The following is a 17500-nucleotide window of genomic DNA, read 5'->3' as shown; positions in this document are numbered from 1 at the left end:
CGTGGTGCCTACAAAGCGCGCGGTACCACTGCACCTACGACTCTCTAAGGAATGCAAATTGAGTTTCTTCAATCTCGCTTCATAAGACATGTCCCGCATTCCCCGTATCTTTTTAGACATCCTCCTTTGCACTGACTCCAACAGAGCTATATCCTTCTTATAATGTGGGGACCAGAATTGTACTGCTTAGTCAAGATATGGTCTGACCAGCGCCAAGTATAGTTTTAGTATTACTTCGGGACTTCTGCTTTTAACACTCCTAAGAATTAATCCTAGTACCGTATTTGCATTATTTCTAGCCTCTATGCATTGCTTCCTTTGACCTAGATCGGAGCTGACTATGACTCGTATTTTTTTTTTTTTTTTTTCATACTTGGAACTTCCTAGCGCTTCGTTATTTGTCGTGTACCAATTGTGTCGATTATCTCTCCCTACACTAAGTATCCTGCACTTGTTAGTGTTGAACTACATCTGCCATTTGTCTGTCCATTCGTTCATTCTGTCTAAATCTGCCTGCAAGGGGATGGCATCCGAATCTGACCTAATTAATCTACCTATCTTCGTGTCATCTGCAAATTTACTAATATCACTACTAATTCCACTTATCCAAGTCATTAATATATATTTGAAATAACAATAGCTCTAAAGCTGAACCCTGTGGTATCCCATTAATTACTTGACCTCACTCGGAATTAGATTCATTAATTACTACCCTCTGTTGCTTATCGCCTAACCACGTTTTAATTAATCCAGTCTAATATATTTCCGTCTATCCCGTGCGCTCTCGCCTTTCTCAAGACTGAATCAAGAGCCTATGATGTGGTACCTTGTCAAAGGCTTTACTGAAATCTAAGTATAGGATGTCGTAATTATCACCCATATCTGCTGTCTCATAAACTTTACTACATAAACTCAATAAGTGTGTAAGGTATGATTTTCCCTTCGTAAAGCCATGTTGTGAGTGATTTATCAAGCCGTGTTTGTCTAGATGCTCCCTAATGTGTTTCGCTATTATTGATTCCATTAATTTGCCAACAATTGAAGTTAATCTGAGAGGTCTGAAATTAGACGTTAGGGTTTTATCTCCCTTCTTAAATATGGCTACAACATTAGTTTGTCTCCGTATAATTGATACCTCACCTGCCACTAGAGACATCCTAAAAAGCACTGCTAAAGGCTCACTGACGACCTCCTTGCATTCCTCAAGTACCCTTGGCTATTCATCGTCCGGTCCTGGTGACTTGATTTTCTTTAGTCTATCTATCTTCTGTTCTACCATCTCCTTTGCTATATGAATATCTGTTAGCTTCTCACTCTCTTCTGCTTTAAACATCTGTTCGCTATCTGAGATTTTCTGTGTTCTCCTGGGTGAAGACAGTTAGAAAAAAAAAATAAATAAAAAAAATAAAAATAAATAAATAAATAAATAAATAAATAAACAAATATATATATATATATATATATATATATATATATATATATATATATATATATATATATATATATATATATATATATATATATTCATACTTTTACCAATCTCTTACCCAGAACTAACTATCTCTCCATTAACTGTCTTTAAAGGACCTACTTCTTCTCTGCTTTTGTCTTGTATAAATGGAAAAATCCCTTGGGATCAGTCTTTGCCTGGCTGGTTACCCTAAATTCATAATTACTTTTAGCTTTTCTCGTTAACCTCTTAACTGTTCTTACTAATTCACTGTACAGTGGCCATAAAGTCCCATCTCCTGCCTTTCGTCCCTTATATATATTCTTCTTCTGTCCTATGTAGGATTTTAATCTATCTGTCATCCACTTGGGGTCGTTCCTTTGTGATTTTATTGTTTTGCATGGAATGTGACCTACTTGGCCTCTACGTAATTCATCAAGGAAGTACCAATATTCCTCGCCAACATTTACCTGCCCTGCCCCCACCTCCCTCTCGTCGCTCCTCATCATTGTTATAATCATTAGTATCGCTGCTTTTATCATCAACATAGCCCCATCATTATTGTTATGATTATTCTGATCATTAATCCACTCCTCCTCCTTCTCCTCCGCCTCCACCTCCATTATACAATCTCCTCCTCCTCCTCCTGCTCCACCACCACCGCCACTACCTACACTACCTCTTCATCCTATTTCTCCACTTATACCACATTCTCCTTTTCCTCTTCCGCCACCTCTTTATCGCCCTCACTACCACCACCACCACCACCACCTGCACCACGCACCCTGCTGGGGGAGTGCTGGCGCATCTTTGGGCTGGACACCACCGCCGACACTTTCACCGCCTCCGCCTGGCTCGCGCTCGTCCCCACCACTCTGACCTGGTGCAGCGAGCAAAAGTGACCGTGACCTGCAGGAGAGAGAAGAGGTCGAAATAGGCTATAGGTTAGGTTAGGTCATAGGTGAGATTAGAATGGGTTTGGTTTAGTTGGTGGAATGTTTGACTTGGTGTTTGTTTATTTATTTATTCATTTATATTTTTTTCATTATTTATTTGTTTATCCGTTTATCTCTTCATGCATTTTCTATTTTGTTATTCATTATTGGTTTAGTGGGAGGAAAAGGGAAAAGAATTGCAGTTTTGCTTTTTGTTGTTTTTAGAAAGGATTTTTTTCCCTTTTCTTTATTTTATCTTTTTCAGCTTACTTATATGCTCTCTCTCTCTCTCTCTCTCTCTCTCTCTCTCTCTCTCTCTCTCTCTCTCTCTCTCTCTCTCTCTCTCTCTCTCTCACCTTCAGTAATGGTTAGCCTGAGGTGGGCGGCGGTAACCTGCTCAGACAACACGGAATTCTGCAGCTTGCCATCCACCTGCGGCAGCTCTGCGGGGAGGGAAGGGAGAGTGCCGTGAGATACCTCAGATACAACATGCAGCCTGAGGGACGCGGGCTGCAGAGGGAGTGAGGAACGGGGGAAGCTGGAAAGGAGTATTTTTATCTCGTTATCAGAAAAGAGAGATGATAGAGGAAAAGACAGTTATTAATAGAAGGTATTTGTTATTTTTTATTTTTATCTCTCTTGGCTACTTGTTTATGCGCTTTCCTGCTGAGTAACAGGTAGTTGAGAGGTAGCGCTGGTAGTAATTCAAGCTAGACAGAGATGGTTAGGAGGGTATGGGATATGATAAGGTTGTGTTTGTAGTAATTCTAACAAGACAATTGACTGAGAAAGGTATTATATTTAGTGTAATGTTGAATGTTCCCAGTAACACAGGAAGAGATGGTGGAGGAGGGTATGGGATATGGTAAGGTTGTGTTAGCAGTAATTCAGGCAAGAGACGTGGTAGAAGAAGGTATAATAGATAGTGTAATGTTCAATGTCCCCAGTAACACAGGCAGAGGTGACAGAAGACTATTTGTTATAAGACATAAGAACATATGAAAAGAGGGAAGCTGCAAGAGACCGTCAGGCCAGCACGTCGCTAACCCTATATGAGCAACGCTACCTAATTCCATTCCATCTATCATCCCCATCCATAAATTTATTCAATCTTCTCTTAAAGCTCCCTATTGACTCAGCACTAACAACATGACCAGAGTCCCTTCCATTCATCAACCACTCTGTTTGAAAACCAGTTTGTTTCCCATTTCTCTCCGAAGCCTGAATTTCTTAAGCTTAAATAAACCCCATTATTTCTGGTTCTATCCTCGCTACTGATCCTAAGAACTTCACTCATATCCCCTTTGTTATAAACCCCATACCACTTAAGTACTTTTATCAGGTCTCCTCTTAACCTACGTCTCTCTGAGGAATGCAAATTTAGTTTCTTCAATCTTGCTTCATAGGGAATCCCTCATCCCCTGTATCTTTTAGACAACCTCTTTTGCTATATCCTTCCTATAATGTGGGAACCCAAAATTGTACCCGTTAATCGAGATGTGGTCTGACCAGCGCCAAATGTAATTTTAATATTACTTCGTGACTTCTTTTAACACTCCTAAAAATGAATTTTAATATCCTATTTTCCTTATTTCTAGTCTCTGTGCATTGCTTTATTTGACTAAGATTGGAGCTAACTATACGTATATAACTCCTAAGACTTTTTCATATTCTGAATCTACCAGGATCTTGTTATTTATCGTGTGGATTTCCTCTTCCTACGCTAAGTACTTTGCATTTGTTAATATTGAACTGCATTAGCCATTTGTCTGATCATTCGTTCATCCTATCTAAATCTATCTGCAAGGCGATGGCATCCGAATATGACCTGATATATCAGTTATTAGTCTCGTTCTTAGTCATTCAGTGAAGAGAGATGGTAGAGAAAGGAAGGAAGGACGACGCAAGATGTGGAGTGTTTTTCTTAGTCATTCCGTCTGAAAGGATGGTGCAGAAACTTAAAGCGGGTTCACAAGTGTCAATATGCGGTTGAAATTGCCAGCATAGACTCAGAGTTTTCTACTGGATTTCGGTGCCTATAGTGGGCGGAGAAACCAGCCAACAAAGCCTCTACCGGCTTTGTTTACATCGTGACGTCACGGAAGGTTTGAACACGTGCGTGTCCAGAGGCAGAGAGGAAGATGTTGGAGGCATTATAAAGTCCGTTCATCCAAAGAATCCAGGCCGAAACTGCTAGTTCGGTTGGCAGCCCTGCCCCCCCACCGCCACTAAACCTTCCCGACACTTAAATTTATTTTCAAGTACATTTATTTTTCTTCAAGCTATAAACTTGTATATCTATTGAGTTAAGTGAAGAAAAATAAATGTACTTGAAGAAAATTTAAGTGTCGGGAAGGTTTAGTGGCGGCGGAGGTGGGCAGGGCTGCCAACCAAACTAGCAGTTTCGGCCTGGATTCTTTGGATGAACGGACTTTAGTGATGGACAAATAGCATGTCTGGGGACCCGAAATTGAGTAGTACAACAAAAACACCCTACATAGAACTACATTCTATGGGATCATTGCCACTCTCCGATGACTGCTTCCCTCACTGCATGGTGTTGTTGGAGATCATGATTAAATGCTTGTGATGATTTAATTTGATCGGAATTGTGCATAGTCTTTTGTTAAGATGAACGCTCTTCTTATAAGAAATGTAGGCCAACAAGCCGATACTTCCCAGCCGCTATGTGTGAACGTGTTCCAGTTTGAAGGGCACTGTCGATATTTCTAAAGGCTAGCATTTCCGGCCGCATATTGACATGTGTGAACCCGCCTTTTGGATAAGGTGTAGTTAGTGCAAGATGTTTAGCGTTGCGCGATGTTCCGTGCTGTACAACTCACCCTTCTCGACAAAGTCCTCAAAGTCTGTTGGTAAAGCCTTGACACTGCGGGCCACACTCACCCTGCGCACTGGAGAGAGAGAGAGAGAGAGAGAGAGAGAGAGAGAGAGAGAGAGAGAGAGAGAGAGAGAAGGGAGGGGGGAGAGGAAGTCCTGTTAGACTATAAGAGTATCATCAATACGTAATATCATCTCGCTCATCATTATTATTATTATTATTATTATTATTATTATTATTATTATTATTATTATTATCTTTATTAAAATTATTATTATTATTATTATTATTATTATTATTATTATTATTATCATCATTATTGTTATTATCACTATTATTATTATCAGTAGCAGTAGTAGTAATAGTAATAGTAGTAATAGTTGTAGTAGTAGTAATAGTAGTAGTAGTAGTAGTAGTAGTAGTAGTAGTAGTAGTAGTAGTAGTAGTAGTAGTAGTAGCAGCAGCAGCAGCAGCAGTAGTAGTAAGAACGTAAAAAAATTTATGAACAAGAGAGAGAGAGAGAGAGAGAGAGAGAGAGAGAGAGCAACTGTGCATTGCGGCTGATAAACTATGCAAGGAAAATCGATACACTAAAAAGATAAAAGTGTGCGTGTGTGTGTGTGTGTGTGTGTGTGTGTGTGTGTGTGTGTGTGTGTGTGTGTGTGTGTGAGACCTTGACAGAATAATAATGACTAGTAACAAACAAGTGACTGACTGACTGATTGCTGGACTGACTGACTGGCTGGCTGAAGGAGTGAGTGTGAGGGAGACGCACCGTTGTAGGACACTATGGAGAGGTTCTCGAGGGATGTGACGGCGGGCAACGTGATCACCACCACCTGAGGGAATAGCCCCGTGGAGGCCCAGAAGGTATCCGGCCGCCTGGGGGAAGAAAAAGGGGAGGAGGAAGAGGAGGAGGAGGAGGAGGAGGAGGAGGAGGAGGAGGAGGAGGAGGAGGAGAGTTACTTTAGACTTTCTTTCATTCCTTCAAGTAATATTGTTTCTTTTTTTATCATTTTAGCCAACTAGCCTTTTTATTTTCTGTGACCCTTTTTGCTCGCGCACACTACCTAGGAAAAGAGGAAGAGAAAGAAAAGGAGGAGGAGGAGGAGGAGGAGGAGGAGAAGGAGAATATAAAGGAATACAAGAGAAAGAACAGATAGTAATAGCACGAGGTGAAGGAAGATAAGGAGGAGGAGGAGGAGGAGAAAAAGAAGAAGGAGGAGGAGGTGAAAAAGAAGGAGGAGGAGGAGGAGAAAAGAAGAAGGAGGAAGAGGAGAAGCTAGAGGAGTAGAAGGTGGAAATGGAAGAGAAAATGGATGACAAAGAGAATGATGATGAGGAGGTGGATGAGTAGAAAGGGTTCAATGGATGGAGGAAATAGGAAAAACAAGGAAAAAGGAGAAAAAGGTGCACTAAAAAGGAAAAAAAGATAGGGAAGTCTAAGAAAAGAGAGCGTTTACTTAATATGTATTATCTCCTTCCTTCAGAGTGTCAACGTAATACAAACACAGTCATAATCCCGTTCGCGCCACACACTCACCCATTAAACTTAGTACTTCAAATTCATGTCAATAAACTACACACACACTTGGCCATCCACTCACCTACCAACTCCACCCACACACTCCCACACGTTCAATAGATCCTAAAATACACTAGCATGACTTAAAACCCTCAGTAACAACGAAATAAACACAATCAATAGAAGGTATTAGAAGAAAATTAGACACGTATTTAGCACGAGGCCAGATTGAGGTACAGTGTAGGTGTGTCAGAAGGGATGAGAATTGACGAAGGTGCAAAAGGAGGAGGGCATTAATAGAAGACTAACCCTCTGTGAAAGCGCGTAACAGGAACACCGTGTTTTCATTGCCTCCTTCTCTCTTCCTCCTCCATCTCTTTCTTCTCCTCCTAATCGGTATTACTTCGTTGTTTGAGATACAATTTAACCCCTTTAACACCGAGACATGTTTTTACCTTGATTTTTGGGAATTATTAGAGGATTTTACATGCATTAGGAAGGGATTATGGAAGTTAGAAAATTGATGGCCACAGTCTTTGCTATTTTAATCCCCATATAAGTTTCTGAAGGTGTATAGAATCGCCATATAGTAACCAAAATGACATGAAAACGCGGCATGGTACTGAAGGGGTTAAGTTATTTAAGCTTATCAAGGCCACAAGAAGAGTCATGGGAAGGTAGGTGGTATACGGGGAACTGTGTAGTGTTGTAGTGGCTCAAAGTAGCTTCCTCACCCATCCAGCATGGCGGAGGGCGGGAAGGCCGGGTCGTGGCTGGAGGCGTATACCACCTGCGCCTCCACCATGACTGCTGCCTCCTGCTCCTCGTCCTCGTCCTCCTCCTCGTCTGCCTCCTCCTCCTCCTCCTCCTCCTGAGTAGACGCGCACCTACAGTACCTTCCGAAGAGAGAGAGAGAGAGAGAGAGAGAGAGAGAGAGAGAGAGAGAGAGAGAGAGAGAGAGAGAGAGAGAGAGAGAGAGAGAGAGAGAGAGAGAGAGAGGATATACTTTTTTAAACGAAAAAACCTCGTCATAGGTCGCAAAGCCTCCTGTCACTCGTTTTTCCTATGCATTCTCATGTATTCTCCTCCTCCTCCTCCTCCTCCTCCTCCTCCTCCTCCTCCTACAGGGAAAGTATGCTATCTCAGTGGATTGAACGGAGCTGGGGCCTGATTGACTGCTGCCTCTAGAAAGCGCCAGGCAAGGCTGCCGCACCACCCTTTCGACATACACACTGTGCATCCACGTACACAATGCACACACAACATGACATTTACCAAGTTAACACTTTCCCCCACAAACACAAGTAGTCAGACGTAGATTACACATTTCCTTTTCACTCTCTACTAAATTTCCATGTGATTTTTTAATATCACATGGTTTCACCTTTTTTTCCTGCCAGCCTCGGCTGGAAGGAGGGGTGGGTGGGGAGGAGTCTTCTGCTTTGCTGTCCTATCTCTACCACTGGTAGTTAGTAGATAGTCCTTACAAACAGCCTAGTAAGGACCTAAGGGTCTGTTGCTGTTTGTCTTCCTTTGTATTTGTATTCCTTTGTATTCCTCCTCCTCCTCCTCATCCTCATCCTCATCCTCCCCCTCCTCCTCTTTCCCAACTTGCCCTAGTCTGTCGTAAATCCTAACACGACAAAACGCACGTAAAAAAAAAAAAAAAAAAAAAAGATCCGGGAAAGTAAGAGAGAGCGACGTAAAAGTGATACAAAAGTAACAACAACAACAATATTATCAATACGCGTCCAACATTAACACTATGAATATAAAAACAATAAATTTACTAAAAAGAAAAAATATCAAGCCATGCTATAATCAAATTACTTAAAGATATTCACGTTTAATCTTACAGCACTGACGAAACGAATTTGGGAGGAAGAGACTGAAGACTTTGATGGACGAGGCGAGTATACAGACGTGTTACCTTTGCCTTCCTAGCGCTGATATGTTCTCACCTGGAGTGTCTGGCGCGGTAAGTGTCCCTCGAGAGCTCTCCTGAGGTGTCCCCGCCCGTGCTACTGCTCAGTGATGTCCCTGCAGATGGAGAGAGAGAGAGAGAGAGAGAGAGAGAGAGAGAGAGAGAGAGAGAGAGAGAGAATTATTGTAATAGTCTTCATTATCGGACCCAATTATGCAGGAACATAAACACACACACACACACACACACACACACACACACACACACACACACACACACACACACACACACACACACGCAATGGTACTGTGGAATGCTGTCTCTGGTATGCGATCTACGCTTTATATCGTGGCGTGATGTACAACAAGAATTTCTTTTCTCTCTCTTATATTATCAAAAGACAAGGAAAATACCTGTGTTGGTTTAGCCAGAATTTTCTGGTTATAGAGAGTGTGAAGCATAAGTGGAATGTCTATTTGAATGTCGGAGCTTCGGTCTCGACACAGTAAGGTGCAGTACATGTGGCAACAGAACACTTCATTGGGCATAGATAAAGAATCGCTAGACGACCTTTGCTCCCTTCCGGATTTTACCTGCTTATTGGTATATGAATGTCTAAAGAAGATTTTACATAAATGTAATAAATGTAAAGAGTTTTACAATGAGGTCACATAGTAAACGTGACGAAGGCAGGACTTAACAATATAGTTTGCAAGCTTTCTATATGCAACATTTGAACAACTTTGATTTAATATCATTCATAATGTCTCGTATGATTCTGTATATGAATTTACAGGTGGAGGTACCGAAGCAATTTGTGAATGGATTACTGTTTCAATCCAGTCACATGCGAACATGCGCACATCCATAGACAAGAAACATGCAAGCTACACTCTGAAATATATAAACATTCCGGAGCAAACCTGCTTCACCTTGTTTCATTGATCAGCCGACTCTTGCACATTTTCAAAGCAAAGCCATCTTTAATTTCCCATCGATTATTTTATATTTGGATCAAAATTTAACTCTTATACTGCCAGGGCCGCCGGGATAGCTTGTCTAGTAGACTGCCATGCAGAGCCGTTCTAGCAGTTCTGACATAACTTTTCGTCTTCGTAAGTAGTCAGTCATTAAGTTGTATTAACAGTTATAGTAATAGTAGTAATAGCAATAGTAGTAGTAGAAGTAATAGTAGTAGTAGCAGTAGTAGTAGTAGTAGTAGTAGTAGTAGTAATAGTAATAGTAGTAGTAGTAGTAGTAGTAGTAGTAGTAGTGTTAGTAGTAGCAGTAGTGGTGGTAGTAGGTGGTAGTGGTGGTGTAGTGGTGGTAGTAGTGGCAGCAGCAGTAGCAGCAGTAGGTGGTGGTGGTGGTGGTGGTGGTGGTAGCAGCAGCAGCAGCAGCAGCAGTGGTAGTAGTAGTAGTGGTGGTGGTGGTGGTGGTGCAGCAGTGGTGGTAGTAGCAGTGGTGTAGTAGTAGCAGTAGTGTAGTGGTAGTAGTAGTAGTAGTAGTAGTCGTAGCAACAGCAGCAGCAGTAGCAGTAGTAGTAGTAGTAGTAGTAGTAGTAGTAGTAGTAGTAGTAGTAGTTGTAGTGTTTTTGTTGTTGTCGTAAATGTAGTCGTAGTAGTTGTAGTGGTAGTAGTAGTTGTAGTAGTAGTAGTAGTAGTAGTAGTAGTAGTAGTAGTAGCAGCAGCAGCAAAAAAACAACACATTTTATCTCAGCCCCTTCATGCCTTCCTTTTTCCACTGTATTTACAGAATGCTTTGGTTAAAAAGATAGAAAAAAAAGTCAAGGACATAAGAAAATCAGAACAAAAAGTAGATCAACCTGTGGCAGTTCTTGTATACATGTTTACTGACGTCCATTCATCCTCCCTATCCAGAAATCTACTTGATCTTCTAAAGTCCGCCATGAAGTAGGCAGCCGCCAATGCATTACTGGCTCTATCCAGGCATCTAGGAACATGTGCATCATGATATTCACGGCCAACAGACGTGCAAGGTACACACTCCTTATATTATACTAAGCGATGCAAAGCTTCCTTGTCTTGTTTCACTGATCACCTTAATTTTCCACAATTTTCAAACACCCTCGTTTTTCATTTGCAATCGATGATTTTCTATTCGGATCAAAATCTAAATGAAGATTGAAAAAGTTTCGGCCAAAATTTGTTGAGGGCCGTGACGGCCTTGGGCGCCGCACTGGGGAGAAGGTGGCTGTCGGGTCCGGCCTGGGGCCCAAGGCAGGAACTGGCAGCAGGTCCTTCTTTTCCTTTGCGGCCTCAAGCTTCAGTGATAATCATCCACTTGCAGTGCCTCATACTAGGCAAGGAGTTGCCATAAGCAAGGGATCAATGTCTACCATTCACCAGATGTTGACCAGAGGGGGGAGTCCTTATAGGGAAATAAGAGCTCCTTCCATAGAGTCTGGTGGAGGGTGTCTCTTGATTGTGGTAGCACTGGGCTGAATAAATCGCCATGAACGAGGGCACGCTGTGCACCATGCACTAGACACTGGCAGTACGAGGGGAGTCCTTTAGAGTGAGAGGGCTCACTTCATGCCAGTGGCTGGGGCGTAGTGTGTGGCACGCTGTGCACCATGCACCAGTGAGGGGGTCCTTCAGGGGTGAGAGGACACGCTGGCTGCACCATACACCAGACACTGGCAGTACGAGGGGGGTCCTTCAGGGGTGAGAGGACTCACTTCATGCCAGTGGCTGGGGTGTGGTGTGTGGCACGCTGGGCGCCATACACCAGACACTGGCAGTACGAGGGGGGTCCTTCAGGGGTGAGAGGGCTCCCTTCATGCCAGTGGCTGGGGGTGTGGTGTCAGGCACGCTGTACGTTATGCACCAGACATTGGCAGGACGGGGAGGGACCTCTACTGGTGAGAGGACTCACTTCATGACAGTGGCTGGGGCGTGGTGTGTGGTGGGTCATTGCTCATGGCGATCCGTGTGAGGCGCGGCAAGGTTGCCTCGTCACTGCTCTCACACCCTCGGGACTGGGATGGACCCTTGGGGAGGAAGGGTTCGGCCCAGTTCCAACCCAGGAAAGTAGATGTCAAATAGTTTCGTCATCTTTATCGACCGCTTCGTTATCGAGGAATCGCTTCGTGGAAAAACTCATCGTGAAAAAGCGCATCGTGAAAAATATTATCGTGGAAAATATTATCGCGGAAAATACTATCGTGGAAAATATTATCGTGGAAAATCAAATCGTGGAAAATATTATCGTGGAAAATCGAATCGCGGGAAATATTATCGGGGAAAATCAAATCGCGGGAAATATTATCATGGAAAATCAAATTGTGGAAAATATTATCGTGGAAAATCGAATCGCGGGAAATATTGTCGTGAAAAATATTATCGAGGAGAATCGTATCGCGGAAAATATTATCGTGGAAAATCAAATCGTGGAAAATATTATCGTGAAAAATCGAATCGTGGAAAAACGCATCGTGAAAAATATTATCGTGGAAAATCGTATCGCAGAAAATATTATCGAGGAGAATCGTATCGTGAAGAATCGCATTGTAGAAAATATTATCACGGAAATCGTGAGGTTGTTTATTTATTTATTTATTCATTTATCTATTTATCATATACTTTATAACATATATGTACTGTACCATGGTGTTATTTGTACTTCTCGATATTATTTTTTCATTTATATTTCAGGACAGACTACGTAAAAATTAATGAGAGAGAGAGAGAGAGAGAGAGAGAGAGAGAGAGAGAGAGGCAGTAGCGTAGTGGATAAGGTGGTGAGCGTGGGATCGGACAGACGTCCACGCGTAGGTTCAAATCCACCACGTATCGTCTTGACACTTTGCCATTTGTCGAGTAGTTTAAAATCACCTACATGTCACCATGATACCCAGGTTCTAGGTCAGCGTTTACCAACCTGATGTGCCAGCTCTCTCTGGGGGTGCTGAAATCAATTATAGTGGGTGCTGGAAGTAATGCACACATTTCACTTTCTTTTATCCTTCTAATAACAAAATTTTATTTAGGGGTGCTGGACTCCTCAGACATGACAACAGGGGGTGCTATGGTCGGAAAAGGTTCGGAAATGCTGTTCTAGGGGGTTACACCAAAGATGCGCTTGGGTGGTAATATGGGCCCTAATATGGGTACCACTATCAATAAAATAGCCTGCGCCACTAATGGTTGGAAGCTGAACAGCGCTTCCATTACTCTTCAAGTTACCTTCAGAAGCTATAGGCCAGGTCAGAAAAAAATATAGTAGTAGTAGTAGTAGTAGTAGTAGTAGTAGTAGTAGTAGTAGTAGTAGTAGTAGTAATACCAACAGAAGCAGCAAATAATGTCCACGTACTGTTCTCAAACTCTAGGATGAGACACAGCCACATTTCATTTACTCTGCGGACAAACTCCCCACATTTCCTCTCTCTCTCTCCTCTCCCACTTTCTCTCTCTCTGTACCTCTTACTCACTCACACACTCACACACACCCTCCTTCTCTCTCCCTCCTCACCCACGCTCTCTCAGTCCCTCTCACTCACTCACTCACACACTCTCACACTGCCCCACTCTCTTCCTCCTCTGCCACGCTCTCTCTGTCCCTCTCACTCACTCACTTACTCACACACTGCCTCACTCTCCCACACCCACACTCCCTCTCTGTCCCTCTCACTGACTCACACACACACACACCCTCCTACTCTCTCCCTTCTCTCCCACGCTCTCTCACTCCCTCTCACTCACTCTCTTTTAGCTAATTCATGAGTTCATACCTATAAATCTGTTCGTCTTCGCGTGGTATATCTCGGCTCTTCACAAGTTTTGCAGAGAGCGCCGTGGCTCCTCACCAACCCCCAGCGTGGTTCCTCTGTCTGGGTGCTGAAGATTTTTCTGTCTTTCGTCTCGCTTTGAATTTCACTTGAATCTTGCACCACGACAACGATTGATATGTTCTTTGTCAGTACTGCCAGGGCACCCAGGGTGGCTTGTCTAGTAGACTGCCATGCAGAGCCGCCCGGGCGGCTCTGACATAACTTTTCGTCTTCGTACGCGGTTTCGGCCAGCCAGCGCATCTGAATTTGAGTAGGCTGTATACATTTTTTTCTTTGTTGTTCTTTTCACTATCACTACTATCACCATATATATATATATATATATATATATATATATATATATATATATATATATATATATATATATATATATATATATATATATATATATATATATATATATATATATATATATATATATATATATATATATATATATATATATATATATATATATATATATATATATATATATATATATATATATATATATATATATATATATATATATATATATATATATATATATATATATATATATATATATATATATATATATATATATATATATATATATATATATATATATATATATATAAGATAATAGATTTGTTTCATGTGTACATAGGTATTCTTTTGTATGCGTCTGTGTAAGATTGGAACGCACGTGAAGGAAATTCTGTGTCAGAAGATGAAAGTTTGACAAAAAATTTTGTCGACTTTTTCTCTCCCCTTTCTTCACAAGTACAGTGCTTCAGTATTACGTTTCATTATGTATTGATGATGAAATATGAAATATGCATAATAACATAATATAAATAGAATGTGGTGATGACGCGGGAAGGCCTGGAAAGTTTGTGGCGTGTGACATGAACGCATGAACTGCAGTTTGGCAGTTTGAAAATTTTCGCCAAAATTCATTGAGGGCCGTGACGGCCTTGAAAGTCGCATGGGGGGAGAAGGTGGCTGTCGGGTCCGGCCTAGGATCCAAGGCAGGGAATTGGCAGCAGGGCCTTCTTTTCTTTTGTTGCCTCAAGCTTCACTAGTAGTCGTCCACTTGCAGCGCCTCACACAAGGCAAGGGGTCGCCATAAGCAGGGGATCAATGTCTGCCATTCACCAGATAGGGGGAGTCCTGATGGGAAGATAAGGGCTCCTTCCATAGAGTCTGGTGGAGGGTGTGTACGGGTCCCTTGATTGTGATGGCACCGGGCTGAACAACTCACCATGAACGAGGGCACGCTGTGCACCATGCACCAGACACTGGCGGTACGAAGGGAGTCCTTCTCGGGGTGAAAAGGACTCACTTCATGACAGTGGCTGGGGAGTGGTGTGTGGCGGGTCATTGCTCATGGCGAGCCGTGTGAGGCATTGTAAAGTTGCATCGTCACTGCCCTCACACCCACGGGACTGCTGGGGTGGACCCTTGGGGAGGAAGGGTTCGTCCTGGTGCCTGTGTAGATAAGTACACTTCAATGGCGTGTAGCTATCGCCACGTCCGCAGCATTACCGTAGAAACTCGCAGCGTTATCGTGGAATCACATCATTATCGTGGAATCGAATCGTTATCGTGAAATCGCATTGTTATTAAGGAAACTGGAATCGTATCGTTATCTTGGAAACTCGTATCGTTATAGGGGAAATTCGTATCGTTATCGTGGAATCGCATCGTTATCGTGGAAACTCGGATCGTTATTTGTAACCACATCGTTATCGTAGAAACTCGTAAATCGCATCGTTATCGTGGAAACTCGCATCGTTATCGTGGAATCACATCGTTATCTTCGTCACGCACACCGTAATCATCATTACTTATTTATTTGTTTATTTATTCATTCATTCACTTATTGTAAACTCAAGTTTATTTTCATTGTTTCGGATTATATGATACAGTATATAACTCGTACGCTGATACATCCAGCAGTACAAATCCTCTATATAAAATGTCCAGCAAAGCTCGATACTTTTCTAATATCGCATGATTTCGAGAGATGAAGTACCTACATACTTTTTTCACATCAATGTAAAATACTCACAATTTCTTAAGTTTCCATACTTCACTTGAAAGACACTGACATAATTTTTTCATTGGCGCTGTAATGTAATTATAATAAAATTTGTAATACAAGTAATGTTTCTGCCATTAAGTAGGTTTCATTGCTTCTTTGTTTCATAACGATTGATTTTTCTTTTATTAAGAAATATTTGTATATGTAGAATGTTTTACTTAAATCATAATAAATAAATGAAACATGTAGATGGCTTACTAAAGTAAAACACACACACACACACACACACACACACACACACACACACACACACACACACACACACACCGCGTAGTGTAGTGGTTAGCACGCTCGGCTCACAATCGAGAGGGCCGAGTTCGAGTCCCGGGGCGGCGAGGCAAATGGGCAAGCCTCTTAATGTGTGGCCCCTGTTCATCTAGCAGTAAATAGGTACGGGATGTAACTCGAGGGGTTGTGGCCTCGCTTTCCCGGTGTGTGTTGTGTGTTGATGTGGTCTCAGTCCTACCCGAAGATCGGTCTATGAGCTCTGAGCTTGCTCCGTAATGGGGAAGACTGGCTGGGTGACCAGCAGACGACCGAGGTGAATTACACACACACACACACACACACACACACACACACACACACACACACACACAGTCCTATCCGAAGATCGGTCTATGAGCTCTGAGCTCGCTCCGTAATGGGGAAGAATGGCTGGGTGCCCAGCAGACGACCGTGGTGAATCACACACACACACACACACACACACACACACACACACACACACGAACACTATCTGACTTCATCACTTCTCTTGTTATACATTCATTAAGTTATGAGGTCATTTAACTCTTAAACTGTTAATTGAATAACACAAACTGCATTGAAAACTCCAATAACGTCCATTACTCCCTGTTAAAACTCGTCCAAGAGGAGGAAAAGGAGAAGGAGGAGGTTGAGAAGGAGGAGGAGGAGGAGGAGGAGGAGGAGGAGGATTATACAAAAGAATACAAAAGAAGTCCAAACAGCAACCAACTTTGAGATCGTTGGTGGGCTGTTCGAGTAACTATTCTACGGTAAGTGTTAGTGGTAGAGACAGGAAGACAGGAGAAGCAGGAAGAGGAGGAAGAGGAGGAGGAGGAGGAGGTATGAAATAACACATTTCTCACCCAAAGCCTTCCCTTCACTAACCTGAGTACGTGCGGGTCCTGCCAGAGTGGTCCCTCTCTTCTTCTTCGAGTGGGTCCTCTGCGTCGTCCTCCTTCGTCTCCTCTTCTCCCTCGTCTTCCTCCTCCTCCTTCGGTGTGTAGAGAGAAAGTGATCTGCTGGAGGGGCGGCCGGTGGTCAGGCTCAGACGGCTGCCGGAGCGGGAAGCAGGGCCAAGGGGCGTGCCGCTGCGACCTCTGACGGAGCGGAAGGTATGGGATTAAATGAAGTATAGGAGGAAGTGTAGGCATAAGTTCTTCCATATTCATTCTGCTTGCTATATGATAATTTTATACAGCTTCAGATACTCATGTGGGAGATTAAAATAATGAAGACTGTGGCCATTAATCTTCTGACCTCCGCAGACCCTTAATTTCTAATATAAATGAAACAGTCTAATCGTGCATAAATCTCAGGGTAAAAATGTGTCCCAGTATTGAAGGGGTTAAGTGTAGGCTGCTGAAGTATATGTAGACTGAAGAGATGAAAACAATGTCTTCAGCCTCTCTCTCATCGCAGCGGTGTTGCACATCTTACCAGCTTCTGTATTTTTCCTCTCTTATAATTGGAATTCTTTCAAGAGAGAAGCTTCAAAACACATCCAATCCTGACTAATCCTCTGAGCAATTTTTTGGCACTGGCACCTCAAGAGAACTTTTCTCTGTGCATTTCTGTTGCCCTTACCCAGTACCTCTCCAACATAAAAAAGACACTAAAAAAAGTATATATATATATATATATATATATATATATATATATATATATATATATATATATATATATATATATATATATAT

The 17500-nt window shown here is 42.3% G+C and overlaps 1 protein-coding gene across 2 annotated transcripts in view; it reads right to left on the bottom strand.

Annotated features, from left to right (window-relative positions):
- The window catches only part of LOC123511674 (intraflagellar transport protein 25 homolog), a 21330-nt gene that overhangs the window by 2278 nt on the left and 1552 nt on the right, over window positions 1–17500 (bottom strand). Inside the window, exons 3-9 of one of the 2 annotated variants that reach the window (XM_045267726.1) lie at window positions 16689–16900; window positions 8711–8789; window positions 7484–7645; window positions 6000–6106; window positions 5229–5297; window positions 2742–2828; window positions 2235–2359 (exon numbers count right to left, since the gene is read on the bottom strand). In XM_045267726.1, coding sequence (XP_045123661.1) covers window positions 2235–2359; window positions 2742–2828; window positions 5229–5297; window positions 6000–6106; window positions 7484–7554 — 459 coding nt within the window. In that variant the 5' untranslated portion in view covers window positions 7555–7645; window positions 8711–8789; window positions 16689–16900. The remainder of the gene's footprint in view (window positions 1–2234; window positions 2360–2741; window positions 2829–5228; window positions 5298–5999; window positions 6107–7483; window positions 7646–8710; window positions 8790–16688; window positions 16901–17500) is intronic. The other variant, XM_045267727.1, reaches the window with a different exon arrangement.

The sequence above is a fragment of the Portunus trituberculatus genome, chromosome 31 (genome assembly GCF_017591435.1).
Source record: "Portunus trituberculatus isolate SZX2019 chromosome 31, ASM1759143v1, whole genome shotgun sequence".
NCBI classification, from domain to species: domain Eukaryota; kingdom Metazoa; phylum Arthropoda; class Malacostraca; order Decapoda; family Portunidae; genus Portunus; species Portunus trituberculatus.
Note: the sequence above shows the minus strand (reverse complement) of the source record. Positions and strands in the feature narration are given on the sequence as shown.